At 41.8% G+C, this 20,764-nt stretch overlaps 1 protein-coding gene across 2 annotated transcripts; it reads left to right on the plus strand.

Annotated features, from left to right (window-relative positions):
• Window positions 1–2,002: 2,002 nt before the first annotated feature.
• On the plus strand, window positions 2,003–19,939 carry fignl2 (fidgetin like 2). 2 transcript variants are annotated; one of them, XR_003596328.1, is made up of 4 exons: window positions 2,003–2,153; window positions 3,389–3,529; window positions 14,746–19,259; window positions 19,368–19,939. XR_003596328.1 is itself a non-coding variant. In XM_028024185.1 (3 exons), the coding sequence occupies exons 2-3, from the start codon at window positions 3,505–3,507 to the stop codon at window positions 16,788–16,790; spliced, it is 2,070 nt and encodes a 689-aa protein (XP_027879986.1). In that variant the 5' UTR covers window positions 2,003–2,153; window positions 3,389–3,504; the 3' UTR covers window positions 16,791–19,939. The 2 variants fall into 2 exon arrangements, 1 of the variants encoding a protein (XP_027879986.1); XM_028024185.1 differs by having other exon boundaries at window positions 14,746–19,939.
• Window positions 19,940–20,764: the final 825 nt, after the last annotated feature.

Raw genomic sequence — 20,764 nt, forward strand, 5'->3', positions numbered from 1 at the left:
GGGCTGTCCTGTGCCCAGTCTTCTCGTTGAAAAAATTTGATCAACTGCATTGTGAGACCAGTTGACCAGATCCATAATTTGTAGATTTGGAAGATGTGCAAAGAAAGGCTTCAAAAATATAGAAAAAGACAGGATAAAAAAACGGCAGATTCAGTGAATCTTCAAAAATGTTTGACCAAAACTAAATATATTTTTTAGAACATTCAACAGAATGGTGCTACAGTTTGCACTCCACAATCAACACTTTTTTTTCTAGCCTTTTTTGATTGGTGGCTGAGTATAAATGCTGGTAGCTGTAAATGGTCATGATTTATTTCTTTGAATAATAAATAATGGTAAGATGTTTTGCTTTCAATCAGTACTGGAAAAACATCATTTGAAAAGTCTCCTGCAAATGCATAGAGAAAGAAGGATCAGTGTTTGTGTTTGATTGTATTCATCTTTCATTTGTCTTTTCATTTGTTTAGTATGTCATCGAATGAATATAGCGGTTTGAGAGCTGCACTGATCACTATCAGTTACTGTTTCTCTGCTCAAAGTTGCATTTGTGTGCTTTGGTTTGTGAGGCAAACCTGAAGTGGACTATGAAAGTCAAGGCTAAAAATGTACACACACAGAGAGAGACAGGTGCAAAACAAACTGTCAGACAGGTTTCACTCCACGGATCTTTGTCCAGGGCAAATATTTGTGATTTCTGTCCACCTGTACATGTGGGTGAACACCCGAAATTCACTGTTAAGTTTTGCTAAGAGAACACATGCAATTCTTCCTTTACTGAAAATACTGCATTAAAGTGCATGCTTTCATAGATTAAAAATGGAGGAAGTTGCCAGTCTGCATTTAAGGATCAGTAAAAAATATATCCAATTTGAGCTGATGATTGCCAAACAAGAAAAATTGTCTGACTCTGCAGCACATTTGTTTTTCTTTCTGGAACATTAGTTTATATTTAATTCACATAACTTCTACTAAAAGATCCTAGTTTGCCGTCAAAGCTAGCTAGCAGGTTAACGTTACTGAAACGTCCCTAGAGTTGTTTTTAAACAAAGGATGACAGGTCATTTATTCTGGATGTGTCATGAGTTAGTCAAGTTTTGATGTCGGTTTTGTTTTTTTAAATTTCAGCCACTGTTTTATTTCTACCTAATTGCTCGTGTGCAATTATTTCCTCGTGAAATGGTTTTAGTCATATGTTTTACCTGATTCTTTTGTTTTTTTTGTGATTTACCCTCTTCCCACTCTTTAATCATCCTTCTCCAAGTATTTGGACTCCATGTTTGACCAGTCCTTGATGGATTCTCTTGACCAGTTTTGTGCCATGATATTTTCTCCTTCGTATTGTTTCCTACTTGTAAATTTGCTTTTCATGCTGTCCTCCTCCTTGTACTTGCGTCCTTCTAGTCTACACCAAAGTACATGACAGGCCTGTGTGTCTGTCAAGCAGAAGTTAATCTCCAAATTCCATTTATCTACTGCTTGCTAAACCACATTTTCTAGTTTGTCATCTCTTATTGTGTTACCTAAAGACGTGTGGAATTTTTCAACTTATCTTTAACAAAGCTGGACTGACTAACAACATTAACCAACTGGTGATGTGACATTTTTGGGGGTGTAATTTGTTTATCAGGGTAATTACTTTCAAACTTTGTTAAGCAACTTGATAAACAGTTTTAGTCAGCCAGAGAAGAAGTCAAAGTTTCCCCAAGATCTTTCCATTGTTTATATTTCAGTGCAATCCTTAGTGTCAAACCAAACTTGCACTACCAGCCCTAAAACTCGGACACTGTCCGGTGAGCCAAGGTTTCGATGTACGAGTGGCCTCTCTCTCTGCTTCTGAGAATGACTGGTCAGTCCACGCCCTCCCCTCATTCTCTCTCCCTCTTCCTACTTAAATACTTTTAGCATAAAGAGAGAGAAGGAGGGGAGGGGGATGGGAGATCCATGGGGGATGGGAGCGAAGTGCTACCTCTGTTGTCACTGGCCAGAGAGAGAAGCAGAGAGAGAGTGGGAGAGAGAGACAGGGAGGGAGGGAAAGAGCAGAGTTGTGTCCCATATGTGGAAAAAAAGCATAGCAGTGCACACACGAGTCCGGTCAGCTCCAGGGATTATCCTAGTGCTCTCAGATCTGATGGAGGACATGCAGGCATGAATAGGTAAGGCCGCTTGTCTTCTCCGCATCTCTATGTCGATCTGCTGTCACGGCCAGCTGCTCTCCCTGCTGTTTGCCTGAAATCGAGCTCTTTTGAAGCAGCTCTCTCCTCTCTTCGGCCACTGACCATTTGACGTTTCTTTCCCCCCTGCAAACAAAATCTCTTTCCTGCAAAGAGGTTCTGTTTGTTTGAAGTGGAAGCTGTGGTTTGCTGCTGCGGTGCAGATTGTTATTCTGGGCTGCGAGTGGTAAAAGTTGGCTGTCAGTTTAAAGTGGAGGGTGTTGTTGTTGCTGGAGTGAAGCCTGTTGGCGTCCAGAGATAAACCGAGGGGGTCATTGCGTAATATCTCCTTCATGTGAATGAAGGAATGTAAATAAATGTCTTTTTTGTTGCTATAAGCTGGGTGTCTCTGCATCGATGACAACACTGTTACTTTACTGTGAATTATTGTGGCCTGATAAAGTTCTTTGAATTTAGGGAATAAATAGTGTGAAAATTCCTAAAATGTTTTGTCTGTTGTTTTAATTTTTGATGTGATAAATGCATCTTTTTGCTGTGCATAAATAATTAAGCAAGCATTCCCAAAGCTCTTGTAGTTTATAGAAGAATGAAGCAATAAACACTGAAGGATTAATCTGCCGTTTCATCTATGTACACTAAAATGATCAAAACCAAAATGGATATTTCCTACAGTATATGCTGACTTGGCTCTTAAAGTCAATTAAAGTAAAATTTGTTTCCCATTTTTAAAGTGTATAATTCTACCCTGTCAACAAAATTAACTGAGGATCTTTTATTTACCAGATTGGTTGTTACGTGAAACTTGAAAGGAGAGATCTCTTGGCTTATGAACCTCCAAAAGTATTTGCTGTCTCAAGAATGCAGTCTTTATTGCCCCAGTGCACGGAGCAATGGTATGCATGAGTCTTTTTGTAAGGCAGATTTAGAAAACCCTCTTTAGAGGCTGGACACAGCTCCACAATCAGCTTAATGCCTGCCTGTAATGAATGCCCTTGTGTGTCTGAATTTGGCTGACTGAGTGTGTGAGTGAGACATAGTGTGAATTCTGGTTTTGTTACACCGATACGGCTCTCAGGTTGGTCCGTAACTCTATAGTCCTCTGCTTCAGTGTGTTCGGGCTCATCTGAAAGTGTTGGTTAACATTTGTCAAAGCTATTCACAGCAGCCTCCAACAGCCTCATCTATTTCTATTTTCTATTTTTCTCTGTCTTTCTCAGGGTTGTCCTGTTGTCAGTGCGCGCTCATGCCAGTGATGGACCACAGCCGGACCTGCGCTATCCTTAGCTGGCATTCATGAAACAGCATTCCTCCTTACTGAGACCAGCTCCACAGAATGCTGAGTCCTATTGTCCCTTATAGTGAGTAGGACACTCTCTTTTTTTCCCCTCCTCTCTAAACTACACACCACAGAGGCTTGACTTAGTTGGACTTTGCCTGAATCAATGAGCTCTCACAGAAAAAAATAAGTGGGAGTGGACGTGTGCAAACAGAACGAGAGATGCACCGGTGGCTAAAAGTCGGGCTCAGCGCAGAGACTGGACTTTTCTTTGATACGCAGAGTGGAAACGCTAAACCTTGAGCACTGAATGTTTCATCAGCAGGCGGTAGAAAACAGCTGTGGCACAGAAGAGGAACAGAGGAAGGATGGAGGGATGATGGGTTAAGCTGCACAAACCCCTTAGCTAGGCAAGTGTAATTTTACCGATACACCAATGCAAGACTTACCACCGCACACACTTCCTCCTGCTTCCCCTCTCCTTTTCTCACTTTTCTTCCCACAACGGTGACCTAATAACTGACATGCCCAGTTCCATTTCTCCCCTGTGGGCACCCTCACACCGGGCCTCTTAGGAGTCCAGTGCTTGGGCTCTCCAAAACAGCATTGTTTGGTGGCCAGCAGGGGCCAGCCTCTGTGGCCTCGTCCTCAAGAGCCTCTTTTTCCCAGCTCTTTAACTCGCCTCAATGGACCATTATTGGCATGACAGTTACAAGAAAGGAGGGAGAATCAAACAGAATAGTTAATTTAAAAAGTATTGCTTTATAATTGATGACAGAAACTTCTGTTTGTGCACCGACATGTAAAAACACGTCGCAATGGCAGCGTAGGCAGATGTGCAGCTGTTCTGAGTTAAAAATGCTTGACTGAAACATAAGCTGATGTTTGATGTTTACTTTTATTAGAGATGCACCAGTCAGTCTACTTGAAAATAAACATGCATGTAACACAAGTACATGTCGATATGTCTCAGATGTTCATCAGATCGAATACTAAACATGCTGATCTTTTTTTTGTTCATAAAGCGAGTAAAAGACAAGAACTCCCACCTTAAAGACCTCAAAGAAAATAAAAATGTGACACTGACCAGGAAAAGGTTTGTCATTACATGTCTAAAATATCTGGTCATACTTCAATGCCTTCCCTTTCAATGGGTTTGGAAGGATGCCGTAGGAAAATAATACTCCAGCATCACCTTACTATACATTTAACACTAAGTCATACACAACTTGATCACCGGGCTGATAAGTCCTTTTTATCCATGTTGGAAAAATTTGGCCACATCAGCATCATGTCCAACTCTGACTCAAGTATTATAGCAATGACCCAATAGAAACATTATCTGATCTCACACCGTCCTATGTACATGCAATCCCTCACCTAGAAGATGAACTTGAAACTGACAGCATGACCTACTTTCTGATTAATTCAGTTAAAAATTATCTGACCACCTGGGGGGATTTGCAGAACATTTGTATGGATAAAGATGGTCTTTAATCGTTTTTGTGATGCAACGTGTGATGGTTATTAATACTGTTACAGAACTTGGTCATCATTAAATCCATGATGACCATGGATTTAATGATGCACAATTAAACTATTTCTGAGTTTTGGCTGTGTAAGAGCTGTAAAGTGTAAGCAGCATGAAAAAGGCTCTGAAATTACAGCTTCGTCTTTGACTTTTGGAAAAAAATCTCCTAAAAGGATTGTTTATCTGAAACAACGTTTTGTTTCTGTCTTCAAAGCAAAAACAAATTTTTGTGTTTTGCCTACAATTTTTTTGTTTAGTGGCAATATAGTAAATCTCTGACTAAGTAAAACAAAGCATGATAATATAATTCTAATTTACTTCACTAAGTGATTCTTCTCCAGTAACTAAACATTTTTGGGCAATATAAAATAGATTTATGCAAATTGCTAAATATCAGAAAGTGTCTTAAGAATAATACAAACATTTGTGTTGTTACTTCCCTGGTAAGCTGATCCTTTAATATGAAAACTAGATAAACATAACTGAAATAATGTTCTTGTTCCTGATAAAGCAGGACACTGTGAATTCCTCACGGTTAATTCTGCTTCAGTTTTTCACTTGAATACATCCATACCATGTTTTTCAGTGCACTTTACATACATGCAAAATTGGAAATAGAGCAACAGTAGCTTGTTTGTTTGCTTTTTGCAAATTTCATTCTTTTGATAGGCGCCATATCTATATGGTAGATCTTTCATTCTGAATAAGAAAGCACGAGGTCTGGAAGTATGTTCACACAAATAAGGTTGACATGTTTGGATCACGCTGAGGATTCCTTTGAGATTGCAACACCAACTTATTTTAACTTATCCAGTGACAAACCTTACTGGTCCACCTTGATGGACTAAGTTGAGTTCTCCTGGAGACGGTAGCTCTATGAATGTCACAGACGGATGGCTAAAAAGTTAGTCTTCTACCAAACGTCTCAACTGGTTAATAGGGATCTTCTGAACCTTTGGGGGTGGGGGGAGGCTCATTTTACGACTGGGTGCAGTGGTTTTCTCTGTTCGACAGCTTGGTAGGTTCCCATGTACAGCGTAGCTCTGTTGTCGAGGTCATTTAAGAAAAGCCTTCTAGTGTGTGTTTGCAGAAAGGAGCTTCATATGGTTACACACAGCAGTGTGAGGTAGTCACACTGTTTACTCTCAGACCGGTGACACACAAGCTCACCCATGTGCTTGCTGGTGATACTGCAGCTCTCAGTTAAAGACTGGAGTCATAATTGAGAAAGATTTTGTATGTGTGCAGAGAATGCGAAGACTCTCACCTCCATGTTGGAATGCCACTTTATGGGAATGTGGAGCATTCCGGTTTCCTTCTGCTACTTCTCACTCCTGTAGTTGGCTTTTCTGTTTCTGCGCATAGAGAATAGATGCACCCATGGTTACATGACATGACAACAACTTGTATACACAACATGCTGTCGGTCCTCGTCTGTGGCCAGTCCAGAATAGCTCAAGCTGGGTGAAACCGCAATCGCCGGACCTGAGACGAAACCTGAGAGAGATTCCAGGGGCCATGGATACTCCTGGAGGGATTTGGTGCAAAAATCTGTAATCTGCACTTCAAACACACTCTTAAATCAGTCCCAGGCCGCCAACCCAGGAGTGCCCTAACTCTTGTTGCTGGGGGCCCCCGCTGGTGGAGGGATACCTTCTCTTTTAAAGCAGCACACATGCTCAGAGAATGACTACACACAAGAGTCCAGTCTGGCAGTTTTTACTGCTCTCCTCTGAGTGACCCCTGTCTTCTCTCTCTCTCCCTTTCTGGCTCTGTTTTTATGTTTTACTCTAAGTTTTAGAGCAGTGGATCTCATCCCACGGCCCCTCAAACATTGGCTGGAGGGCCACAACAGCATCTTTCCCCATTGTACGCAGAGTGGTATGAGTGTTGCCGTGGAGGGCCCTGTGAGGTCTTTGAGTAAACACACAGCCTGCTAAACTGTGTGTGAATAAGAGCAAGGATCATTAGTGTGGGTGTGAATTGGCTCTAATTAGCCTCCAGTGTGTGAGTGTGTGCATGTTGTTTTGTGCATGTATTGCAGGGGGGGGGGCGAAAAAAGATGTTTTTAGGGACCCGGGCTCCTGTGAGTCCACGGGCCCGGTGCTTTATTTCTCAAGGGGTTTATCAGCTCATTAAGAAGACCTCCGCTCCCATTAATGGTCCAATTAAGAAGCAAGGGGGTTGAGGCTCACTTGGATGGCTGCACTTCACTGGATTCCTGAGGCAGCAGAAATTCAGGGCTCGACAGTGTGACACGTTTTTCCACACAAACACGGCTAATTAGTAAATTAATGCACCCGAGAAAATACTTTAATGCTATTAGATGCTTGTAGTGTGGAGGATCAAAACTTTGCCAGGGCAGCATGTGTGTTGAATGTATTGAGATTTGCTTAATTTGTCTGCACAAAGTGAGAGCTGGATGCAGAGAAGGTCCAGGTGATTTGGTTAGAAATGAGAGTAAAGAGAAAGGCGAGGAAGATTGGATGGAAATGATGGAGCCGTAGACTAGAAGATTGGTTGGGTTAGACAGATGGAGGGGGCGATTGGTCATCACTGAGCCTTAAGGACAGCTGTTCTTTGATATATTGGTGGACACAATGACCTAAAGCCAGCCTGCAGCCACAGAAAATAGGGACCCTGTGTTTTTTTGCTCTTGAAGAGAACAGGGGATAGGGGGTGGGTGGGCTGGACTCGGCTTCTGCCATTTGTGGATGTGCGCTAGCAGGCTCGGGGGATGGGGGGAGTTGTTTCTAAAATTACGAGCATGAAGTGACGCATCCAGCAATTATTCCTGAGGCTTTCTACTTTTGGAGAGTACTGAGAAAAGTGCTGTTAAAATGAACACGCTCTCAGATGAGACCTAGCCTTCCCGCTGCATCATCGTTAGCAATTCCAAACACGTTTGTCAATGAATCAATTGTTAACAAATGCCACCAAGTAGTTTGGCCGCTCTTCTTGTTCGTCCAGTTCAGAGAAAAACAAGCTGTGGTGACAATAACTATTTGTTACTTTCCACTCGTAAAATAACAAATAGTAAAATAATTGTTAAATTTATAATAGTAAAGAGTATTTTAATTTTGCTGTTTATTTTCTAAGCACTTTCTCATCTTTTGTTCTTCCTCTATTAAGTGGTATGATCTCCACACTGACAAAACTCTTCTGACAGCCGGCCTGGAACATTCCCAGCGGAGGTCGAAGCATAAAATAGACTAACTCCAACTGTCATCGTGAGGCACGAAACAAAGATCTCAAGTACAGAGATAGGAAGGAGAAGAGACACACAGAGGACGCCCCTCAAAGCCACTGTAGGAGAGAGAGTTGTTTTTTTCCTCCTGGGACAGGACTCATGATCCATGTTTAAACTCAGGGCAGCAGGTGTGAAAACTCCACACCAGATCTCTGTTATTACATCTTTTTATGGCCAGTGAAAGAGATCCAGACTGAGGCAGAGCGAGAGTGTGGGATTGTGCTTTCTTTGCATGATAGTAAGCCTGTGAGTAGTGCTTAGATTCATTATAATTTTCCTCACTCTTTCATGTGATATGTACCTGTCTTAATGTCATTTAAAAATGCTCTCAAGAACTCACCTTGCACTTCTTTTTGCAGATATTTAGCAGCGCCTCACACAATATTTTAGTACCTTTTGATTAAAATCATTTAGCATATTTGACACTGATTTATATTAATATAAAACTGTAATATAATTGAATATTATACCATAGCTGTTTTGTAATAATACAGATGAAAAAGTGTATTTCATACCACAGTGGAAGATTACCTTAAGACAATTTTGTACCGTCTCCTCCAGCCATGTTGTAAAATGCAGTTGGCCTCTCAGGTTGGTGCTTTTACGACTGGCTGGCAGTATGTCACGGTGTACAGCCCAGAAAGAATGTCCTGTTTGATATTAGTATCATAAATCACTGTGAACTTGAAAACAAAGGACTCAGGGGCCTTCTAATGACAAATCAAGATCTGAAACATAAATAATGGATTGTCGGATGCTCTTTATATGCACGCTAAACTTGTGATGGCAGAGGTTTTTTAAAAAGTTTTGAAAGATTGTTTGCCTGACTTGCTTGTGAACATTACACTTGATTTTTTCCCAGTTGCTAATTGATTAGTTTTATGCAAGCTGATAACATAAAAGCAGGTTCAGTTATTAGATAAATAACATTGCTTTATTGTCTTATGTCTCCTTAAGTCTGTTATTCCCAACTTGCTTTCACAGATGCTCTTAGGATGAAGGATGCCCAGCCAAACTGAGCTTGCAATCAGAAACAGACAATTCTCACAGCTAAGCCCAAAGTTATTCATTTCAAGTAATAAGTTAAGAATTTCAAGTGATATTGACGTTTTGAAGTGGCTAAGTCAGAGTCCCCATTTAAAACTGATCTGTGGAAGGAGCTGAAGGTTAGGGCGATGGTAATCATGCTTTCCAATTTCAAAGCCCATCGCAAAAAATAAATCAAGTTACCACTGGCAATTGTAGCAAATATTTTCCCGTTGAACATTTAGAGGTGTATAAATACTTAAATAAACTAAAATGTAAATCAAAATGTAAATTAAAAATATACCTTTTTTCAAACTAATACTCCTTTTACATTGTTTTATTATTTTGAGATGCCTGCCTCATTTCCTGTCGGGCACAAACCAGTTGAAACAAACAGTTTTAAATTTAAATCCAAATCTATTAATAATTTTAGGCTCCACTTTGTGATCACTGGTGATCAGATTGTGAGAACTTCTAAAGTCAGATATTTCTGATCAATGGTTGCACAATACTTGCACTACCCCTTTGCAACACTAAACACTTTAAGGTGTAGGAAGTGAATAAGAAAGCTCAAAGCTAGCCATTTTCTTTATCAGTGATGTTTTAAGAACTGTAGCTAGAGGAAGCACATATCCTGATATGTCTGACGTTTATTCAGGCTGTGAGACGGTGAGAGAAAGCAAGACGTTCGAGTGAACATGTTACACTGAAGTATCTCTGTTTTATCATTTTCAGACTCTGTGTTATAAAACTTGCTAGATTTGGTAATGTCGGCTACTGTTTGAAAAGTCAAGGTAACGATCTACAATCTCCAGGGACAAAGACTGATGATTACAGTTACTAATCCTACCTGTGCTGATCACAACTAATATACTAAAGGCCATTTAAATTGTTTACAGCCTAATCATTTTCACTTAGTTTTAAAACAATATTAAAATCAAGACTATGTCTTGCTACATCTTCATATGTTATACTTTTAAATCAGAATGGGATTAAAATGGTATCAATAATCAAAAATATCCCAGACTGATTGTTGTTCACAAACAACACTTTTGCTATCTTTACGATAAATACTAGAAAATATTGTTATAAAATTGATGAGGTTCACATGTGCCAATGATGCACAGTGAAGGTGTGTGAGCTTGTTTTGTTGCTAGTTATTTTTCTATTCGCTTTTGTCGCAGCAATAGTTTGAGTTTTACTGAGAATGGGCTTCTTTACAATTTTTGTACAAACTGAATTTCCAAAATATTGCGAAAATACTCAAACTGATCATCTGTTCACATTTTTGTAACATTGAAAGAATTTTAGCAAAATGGTTGGTTTTCTGTGATGAGATTGTTTTACCATGGTCAATTTTCAGATAGACCCTTTTTCTTGGATTTAAACAGAAAGATTCAGCTTTCCGCTTTTTCCAAAGATGAATTTCCAGATTTTCATATTCTGCTGAAGCATCCTGTCCTAAAATTGCATCTTGTTTTTCTAACACGTTTGACTCCTGCTTCATTGCGGAGGTGTGTGATGTCGAGTTGTTAGGTTTATCAGTGGACGGAGGTGTAGCTCAACGCCGAATGGACCCTGATTGAATTGATCCAAAATGCTGCTGTTTACAAGCAGCCCCCTTCACAATCTGCACATTTTAATAGCACAAAGTCCCAGAAGGCTTGTTACATCCATGTATGTTTTGTTCCTCGAGGCATGGAAAATAAAAGAGCCGGGAACGAAGAAGGGGAACGCAACCTCTGGGGAGTAATGAAACGCCGCTGGGTCCCTCCATCTCAGGGCTTCATGCCAAGCTAACTTTTCACCTTGAACCTATAATATTTTTATGACAAACCACAACAGAGCTGGAAGTAATACCTACTTTATGGAACAAAAACTGCTGTTGTGTTCTCCAATAAGCACTGGATGAGGGGACTTTATAGATAGCAGATCTGAGGATGTTAAGGCTATAAAAAAAACTCCCTCCTAAAAGTGAAAATTGCTGAAGAGAGCCATGCCGCTGTCTTCTTCTCATACTCCTGCCATAGGATGCAGCTCACACAGGTCCCTCAATAAATCCCAGGCTGACACAAAAGCTGTCAGTGAACTGCTCCTGAATAGATTAATAAGATTTCCATAATTAGACAGGCCCCTGACAATAGGATCCCTTCGGCTTTGTCTCAGGGCCAACTGGATTGTTCGATCCATGCACGTCTGCTGGATGGTTGTCCACCACAAAGGCTGCACAGACAGTAAGGCGGTCAGCAGAGGAACATCTGTCTCTCCTGGGGCCGAGAAAACACACACAAAGAGTGGGAAGTTTCACATGCACGGACAGAAGGTTCTTATCAGCCTCCTCACAGCCAAAGAAGGCCATCAGTCAACATAGGAAAGACCTGTTCAATATTAAATCGAAAAAAATATATATGCATATTCAGTGTTTTTTCAGTGTGATCACAGAATGAAAATAGCTTCAAAATAATCAAGTCTGGATTAAAACTTTTCAAGCATAATAATGTCTCTGCCTACTCCTGGTACAGGTTTTAAATCTATAATCCACCCATGTGTACGTGAGGGTTGATTTGTTTGAGGCTGGAAAACAGAAAGTAACGAAAGCACAACAGAAAAATGAATTTTTACCTTTAATATTTACACTTTTTACCAGCTCTGTACTCGCCTTTCTTGATGTCTTAAATAATTTGCAATCTAAGCTGACATTCGAGCCTTTTCTGAGGTTGATGTAATGATTTTACTGTCGTCACACATTGTCCTGATTTCCTGCTTCTAATCTTAGCTTTCTTACCGGCCCTCCAATGAATTAATCTGTGTGATGGCTCCGATTTGGGCAGAACCGTAGATTAGAGCTCGCTCAAACTGTTACTGCTCTAAAAACCACAATCCAGCAGAAGGCAGCATTTAATTACACAGAAAGGGTTAAACTCTGCTGAAACGCTGCCGCTTTCTTCACAGACGAATGATTCAGAGTCACGTTTTTACAAATAATGACAGTGAATTTGCTTCTATGTAAGCAGCACAATCAGCTAGTGGGGTGGGAGAGGTGAGGTGTAGTTTTCTGTATTAGTGCTGATGATGGAGTGGACAGCAGTCAGCCCGTCTCACAGGGTCCTCTAATGTCTGCTACAGTCCCCTCAGAAAGGACAGAGCGCCTGCTGTCCACTCGCTCTCTTTTCCCTCCCTCCCTCCGTCTCTGCCTTCTTCCATCCCTCCCTCCCTGCTGCAGGTTTTATGAGCTCCCCTGGGCTCTCATCCATCTTTGTCACACACAGGCCCCATTATTGGGGCTGCTCGCAAACTGGTCCGGCTGCAGATGGGAAGGGCCTGCAGGACATGTACGGTTTCTGTGGCCCGGACAAAGACCAGTCCGCAACAAAACAAAACAAAACAAAACAAAACAAAACCGAAAAACAAAAAAAATGTGGTCATCTGGGTGTGGACAAGTCTGTATTCTGCAAGTGAAGATATGTGAGAATGTCACAGTTTGCTGCAGTGGGTGTGCAGCCGTGTGTGCCGTCTGAAGCTTAGCGAAGCACTTGAACTGGTTTGGCCATTGGGAACTTAAGGCAGTCTATTTGAATATGAAGGACATGATAATCCAACGGCCATCTGGTCTGCTGGTCTCATCTGACTGAATAAACAGGCATAATCTGAAAACACACACGGGGAGGTTTGGAAAGACGCAGGTCAAAGTTTAGCAGTGAGATAGTAGAAGCAGAATCTCGCGCTGTGGATATTGAGATTTGATTTAAACAGCAATAAGAGTCCTGGCTCCACACCTACAGACGGCCATGAATAATGAATCATCAGGCGGCTGCTGGAGGAAAAGGCAAAGAGCTGCAGCAATGACGGCTTCTGCTATATTCCTTTTTACCTCGCCGCTCCTGGCCGGAGTATTTCTCACCTCGGGGTAAATTGTGACAGTTCGATAATGCCAAGCTATGTGTGGAATGTCAAGCTAATGCCTGAGCAGGAGGCAGGGCCAATATAACCTACATCTAATGCTAATAACATTAAAATATGAGCATTGAGCATTTATAGGATGTTTTTGAGTTTGTGTTTTTAGGCAGATTTAATAAAGAGGCGTGGAGTGAAAACGTTATTTATAGAACATTATTTATTTGTTTTTTCCAAGCTGCTTCGACCTCGCTGAAGTCAGCTAGAGGAGCAGACATTCCCCCTTCCCAATGTTCCATAGGAGCCTGTGCTGATGAATAGCTCACTATGCTGCACTTCCAGTACACCCCCTTTTTCTTTCTCACTCTCTCTAAACCACTGTCCACACACGCCCACACCCGCGCACACACACGTACTCCCTTCTTTTCCTTCCCTCCTTGTGTCCAGCAAGCCATTCTGAGCAGTGGTGTACGGTGGGTGGGTGGATCCGTGGGTGGTAGGTGGGGGTGTGGGGCGGAGAGAGCAGGCATTCACAGCAACATGCAGAGGGAGATAACAATAGCTCCTCTGGGAGACCTGCAGATGCTACTAGTAGGGCGAACAGTGGAGGGGTCTTATCGCTCCGCCAACATGAGCTGGGAAACTACAAAACAACACATGCATCCCACTGATTTGCTTTCACTCTTTCTTTCTGCTGCTTTCCATGTTTTTCTGTGCCTCCCTTTCAGCTACCCCTTCCTGTTTAAGAAATTTGACACTGTTCTGTTGCCAAACTTGGCAGCAGCACTGAGAGAAGATGCCTTTCCTGACAGAGGAAGTTCACTTCTTGGCAGAGGAGGGGTCCTTGATCACGTCACTTTATACACAATAGTCAAAGTAATGGAGATCCACCAGTTTTTAAGTTATGTTTTTTTTGTTAAACATCAACCTGCTGATTCTGTATTCTGTTTAAGAACTACATATAATCATTATTTTTAATAATTGATATTTATTAATATTTTTTGCCTTCTTGCCAAAACCAGTCATTCATTTGCTCAGCAGGGCTGCAAGATAAAATATTACACACAGCTGCAATATTTTTTCTTTACAGTACAATTTAGGTATCATTTAGGGTCAACTCAGGGTTTCTTTGAACTTTGAAAATTTGAAAATTGAACTTTTAAATTTGTATTGTATGTAAAATTTGAAAGTATTTTCCAGATCTGGATAAGACTGGACAAAAGAGTGAGGAAAATATTTCTGTTTCAAGACTTATTTCCCATTCCATTATCTGAAAGATCCATCCATCTATTACTTAATGGCAACCATTACTTTAAAATATTTCTAAAATTGAACTTTTAATCAGGAAAACAAAAAAAAAATGTAAGTGTAGGACATATAATATGTTGGTATATTTGAAAAGGAAATCTGTGATATGAGAAAGCAATTGTACAATTCAGTACAGTTAATAAATTTGAGGATGTCAATAATTAATAAAGAATAGGTAATACTATTTTCAATATAAAATAAATCTACTCCAGAAACAGCATTAGTCTAAAGTTTTTTGGCATAGTTGTATGTAAAATAATTAGATGTTTTTTTGTGACTGTCTTGTCAGGCCTGTTAAAGATGCACTGGAACCCAGAGCATGCCCAGCCCCTCAGCCAGTGGCCCGAGCAGCACCTGGATGTCTCCTCCACCACCTCCTCTCCAGCCCACAAGGGGGATCTCTACTCCGGCCGTGGACGCAGCTCCTACAACTACGCCTGGGCCAACGATGACATCTCCGCCCTCACAGCCTCAAACCTCCTGAAGCGCTATGCTGAAAAGTACGCAGGCGTGTTGGACTCACCATACGACCGACCTCCTACTGTGGGAACGTACCCAGAGCCGGGGGCTTTTGGGGGCCTTAATGGCCAGAAGACAGAGCTGGAACCTTGGCCGCTGACACACAACGCTGATGGCTCTTATCCTTTGGTTCCTCCTGGAGGCCATGAGAGTCTTTCGAGCTCTAAGACTGTTGCTACATCTGCGGGTCCCCCTGGGGTGAGCAGCGTGTCAGTAGTCAACAGTAATCTGTCAGACTCGGCCTACAGTGGCAGCAGCTCCTGCAGCGGTTCAGGCGAGTATCCCTCCAGCTACAACGGCACCTATCTCTCCTCAGGGTTCTGTCCTCAGCCCAGTGCAGCACTTCCCCCCACCTCCCTTCACACTCTGCAACCCACACCCACTCTGGTGCCCAGCTACAGCCCCAACACACCAGTTTATAACTACCCACCCAGCACATACCCACCCCAGACCAGCCTTGCTCCCAGCTACAGTCATCCTTCCACAACATACCTTCCCTCAGGTCTACCAGCTCCTACACCCATCCCCTCTAGGCCCACAGTGGTTGGAGGCTCATACAGCTACCAAAGCGCCAACCTTGGAGCATCTGAGTCTGGAGGGACATTAAAGAGAAAGGCCTTTGAAATGGGCGTAGAGGAGGATGACAGTGGGGACCGGTCACGGTACAGGAAGTACAGCTATGATTCCCTGAAGGCTGGAGGAACCTCTCCCTATGGAGTGAGTGAGAAAACAGAGTGCAGGGGAAATGGATTCAGCAGCTCAGGCAGCTCAGACCCTCAAACCTTTAAGCCCAGCAAGCCTTCCTCTCAGCCCCTGGTGTCTCCTCAGTTTGGGGCTGGAGGGGAGTACAGTCCTCCTGCAGGCATGACGGGGGAGAATGGGGTGACGGAGCAGGGCTTCACACAGCAACAGCACCACCCCCAGTCACTCAAACGCCCTCCGTTGTGTTCTGCACCTGTTGAAGCTATGAAGAGCCCAGACCCCCAACTGCTGGAGCTCATCAACGGAGAGTTGTTAGACTGCAGCCCGGCACTGCTCTGGACCGAACTGTTTGGGCTCACTCATGTCAAGGCTGCCCTGGAAGAGGACCTGCTGTGGCCCGTGTTAAGGCCCAGCCCATTGGCGCGGCCGCCAAGAACCGTCCTGCTGTTTGGTCCTAGAGGAGGGGGGAAGACGACACTGATTCGTTCTTTAGCCTCGCAGATGGGGGCTTCCTTCTACCGTGTGAGCGGACCTATGTTGGCATCTAAAGGAAAGCTCGAAGCAGAACACATTCTGGGTTCTCTGCTGCAGGTGGCAGGGGCTCGGCAACCCGCCGTGATTCTGCTCAGTCAGGTGGAAGCAATGGAAGAGGAGGAGGGGCTGAGGCAGATAATGCTAACAATCTTGGAGAAAATCCAGGTGGGGCCCACAGGTTTGGTTATTCTTGTGTGTGCCACTGGTAGGCCAGATCTCCTGCAGGACGCGGTCCACCGGAGCTTTGCCAAGAAGTATTATGTGAGCCTCCCAGACATGGGGATCCGTCAGCATGTCCTGCTGCAGGCGCTGACGCCTCAGGGCTGCACCCTGAGCGAGAGGGAGATGACCGCTGTGCTGCAGCGCACTGAGGGCTTCTCTGTGTGGGAGCTGCTGCAGCTGAGCCAGCAGGTGCTCTCCTCAGCATCTTCCCCAGCCGGAGCCATGCACGGCCTCGCCACGTCCCCCAAAACTCCGGACTTTACAGATTTTGAGAATGCCTTTTGCAAGGTGCGCCCACACACCACCACAAAGGACCTGGTCACTTGTATAGAGTGGAGCAAAATGTACAGCCACTGAGAAAGCAGCTAGTCACCGTACTCGGACTGCACTACGACCCTGGTTTTGCTTTGGCATTTAAAGCCTTGGGGATGTTTTGTTGTTGTTTCCTAATTACTAATTATGCAGCCAAAAGAGCCAGAGAATCTCGACATTAGGGGCAGCGCTGATAAAGTTATTTCACTGGCAGGAACCTGACACGGTATACTGTTTGTTTTGCCCAGAACACTGATAATATTTGATGTTTTCCCAAAGAAAAAGTGAGGTGAACGGGTTTTAGTCATTTGGCCAACAGGGGAAATCAGAGGGGTGTCTCGATTAGCCTGGGTCCAGGACAAAATCAGTTATTTGTTGCTGGGCGATGTGGTCCAACATTATGGATAATCAGGGTTTGGAAAATCCACCCTTTGGCTGCTACTCTCAGGATCCTATTTATTACCAATCCACTTCCATGTTATCCTACAGTCAATGTAGTCATAGGATTGTCGCTCAAAGGGCTTGGGATCAGCAACACTTCAGCAACTTTTTTTTTTTTACCAAAAACTTGACAAACCAAATACATAATAAAAAAAGCACTGATAATTTCTCAAAACTGACCAGTAGTAACAAAGTAAAAATCACAGCATGTTGATATTCACAATAGCTTTTTACCAAACTATGACACAAAAACCTTCTCGGAGAAAACGAGTGCAGAATAAGTGAAGCTGGGCCTCCTTTGTCCTGGAATACAGCTGTTTAAGTGGAGTGTTTTTATGTTTCGTTGCAAAACCACTTCTCATGCTTCACCCATCTGACTGTGCTGTGCTTACAGTAAATATAGTACGATGAACCCAAAACCTGCTTCACGATTCACATTCCACATCAGGTTCAGTTTCCCACCTGCAGAATAACACCTGCGCATTCAGCTTGTCCCACATCGTGTTGGTTTTCCTGCCTCCGTTCCTCCTTTTTTTTTTTTCTTGTATTATGTGATATTGTTTGAAATGCTCAGGAAGAATTTCTTTACCTCAGAAATATGAAATAAAGAATGTATGTAATCTTAGGGTCTTAGATGAGAGTGAGATAGAAGAGCGAGGAAGACCGTGACAGTCTCGTGAAAAACCCACTGCGGCTGGGCTAGTACCTCAGCAGAGAAACTTGAATATTCTACAAAGAGTAACATTGAATGTAATTCAGGTATTTCAAAGGATATTTGATGCCATAAATCCATGTATTATTATATATGAATATATAAACACATTTTTTTTGTTTGTTTCAGTTCTTTTACCATTTATTTTTAATGTAGTTTATGGTGAAGTGATGATTGTCTTTGAGAAATGTAGAAAACAGAAAATATTTCTTCTTTTGTTGGACAAACTGCTGGGAAATGCACCGCTTGGTGTTTTCCTCACATATCTACACACAGAGATCATTTATCAGCAAACCTTGGTAAATGTGTAAAAACCCTTAAAATAAGTTATTCTACTAGCTTAAAGTCGCAGAAATATATTTAGAACGATCCAATCGAAAAATCTCCCAATTTTGTCAACTTTTTATAGTTGGTCTGTGTTTTTATGAAGTTCGAGATAAAACTCTTTTAACCTGGAGTTGTTCTATATAAAACCTCTTTGGGCATGAGGTAACATTCCCATCAGTTGTCTGAGTTTCAGCTCATTTCCTGTCAACATGGGCTCCTTGTGTAAATATTAGCTGGGAGAATGAATTAATAAAGGGGCCCATTTTTAACATTTTTTTTTTTATTATTGGCCTCTTGGGTTGATGATGTATGTTGCCACCATGGCCAAAGAGCAGAATGATGTGGAAGGTAAAACATCTCCACAGGTCAAAGTTAAAAACTGCAACAAATGTCACCAAGTATCCATAACAACAACTAGATGCTTCCCTCACACCAAATGGCTCCTTAGGAGGCCAGTAAACATATGGACTTGTATTAACCCTTTAACTGGACCTGTGGCTTTTGGCAGATGAAACAAAGATTGTGCTGTTAAGAAATAAACACTCTAGGTGGGACCTGTGTAAAAAAATATTAAGAGGCCTTAAAGTATGATAGAGGATCAGTGATGCTGTGGGTCTCTTGTTTGAGTGCATGGAAACACCAGGAGCCTGTAGTAAAATACTGATTTATTTTAAGGCTTTTTGCACATTTTTACCAGGCATGTCAAGGAATCTGACCGCAACTGTAAGTTTGCTCTGTGTTGTGGTTTTAAATTGTATTTCGAAATTTAAAAAAATACAGAACCAACCCCAATGCACTTACAGTCAAAATCTGAACCCAAAACTTAATTAAAATGGCTTAGAATATCAATCCCAACTAGTAGTTCAGACCAAGGTGTTACATGTGGCTTTCACTACATCTCAAAGATTAAATATTTACAATTACTTTGTGCATAAGCCAGCATGTAGACAATCCAGCAATATATCTCCTTCTACAGCAGGTCCTTTTAGATGCCGGAAAAAAACCCAGTCAACATTCTGCAGGCAAAGCGACTCGTAAGTTTCAGGATGATGTAATATTTCCCTATCCTTCATCCCTCCCTCTGTCGCTCTGTCCTCATCATTCTTTTTTTTTTTCTCTTTTCCCAAATGCAATCTCATTAGACTGGATTGCCCCCGGCCACAGGCCCCAGTGACCATGTGGCGTTGAATCTCCTCCCCAACGTCCCTCCTCCTCCCCTTCTACTTCCCTTATTCTGATTTGTCCGGAGTGGAAGTGGACTGATTGATGCCCGGCAATCCTATATCTCAGAGCAGCCTTCCCTCACCAGCTGGTGGCTTCAGCCAGATCAATCAGAGTGACCCCCACTTGAAAACGATAAATAGATAAATAAATAAATAAACTTTTCCACAATTGCTCACATTAAATTACAGAAATGAAACCACTTCCTTCTCTCTGTCGACAGTTTGTCCACCAAAACAAGCTTTTATTTTGTCCACTTTTACTCTGCCCACCGCAGTAACGTTTTCTCTTGGTTATTGTACATTTTCTGTAACCATTTCTACCTCATTTTTGCAGCATATTGTACATGAAAATATTTATTTCATGTCGTTTTATTTGATGTCTGTTTTAAAAATGATAATGATGTTTCTTGAACTGTAATAGTCTACCTCAGAAAAGACTGTATTTTAAGAGAAGAGTATCACACAATATTAAACAGAATTTGTCAATATTGCAACACGGCTGTTTATTTAGTTCACACTCACATTTGCACAAATAACGAAGGTCTCTGCTTTTCTTAGGCTTGTATATGTTTCATTGATTGCTGTTTTAATTTTATCTATGATGTCCTATGCTGAAAACAAAACATTTTTTGTTACACTTTTTTGTTTTATTTTTGCTTTCATAAAGCAAAAATGAATCAAAAAGTAGTTTTTTTTTTCATTTATAAACAAAAACAGCTATCCAAACCAACTTGGCCCTTTGTTTACTAGTAATCTACTTGACATCAAGTCTTTGCTATAACTACTGCTGAGTCTCTTATATTCGCTCTTGAGGAATTTTGCTCCACTCTGCTTTATTAGGGGGTTTAGGGGGTTTTCAAGCATGAACTGCCTCTTTAAAATCAGATCACAGCATCTCAATCAGATTTAAATCCAGACTTTGATTAAGCCACTCTAAAATTTTAATTTCTTAGTCATTCAAGATGGACTTCCAGCTGAATAACCTAACAGTGCTTGAGCTTTGGGTCACAAACTGATGGCTGGTGATTCTCTGGTAAAGGGCAGAATTCATGGTTCTGTCGTCCAGTTCCTGAAGCAGGAAAACTGTCGTAGACCGTTACCACCACGACCCTGTTTAAACTTTTCATGAAGTTCTTTTTCTAAAATGTTGCTAGTTTTGAACCAGATGTAATGTATACCTACAGAAAGTTTCAGTTGATATGTTTTCCAAAAATCTTTGGCAGATTCAAGAAAATGTTTGGGAATTATTGGCCGCCTTTTGTGTTCTTTTTGCTCTTCAGGGGTTTTCTTCTTGCAACTCTCACAAACATGCCATT

Source organism: Xiphophorus couchianus, chromosome 1 (assembly GCF_001444195.1).
Source record: "Xiphophorus couchianus chromosome 1, X_couchianus-1.0, whole genome shotgun sequence".
Lineage (NCBI taxonomy): Eukaryota > Metazoa > Chordata > Actinopteri > Cyprinodontiformes > Poeciliidae > Xiphophorus > Xiphophorus couchianus.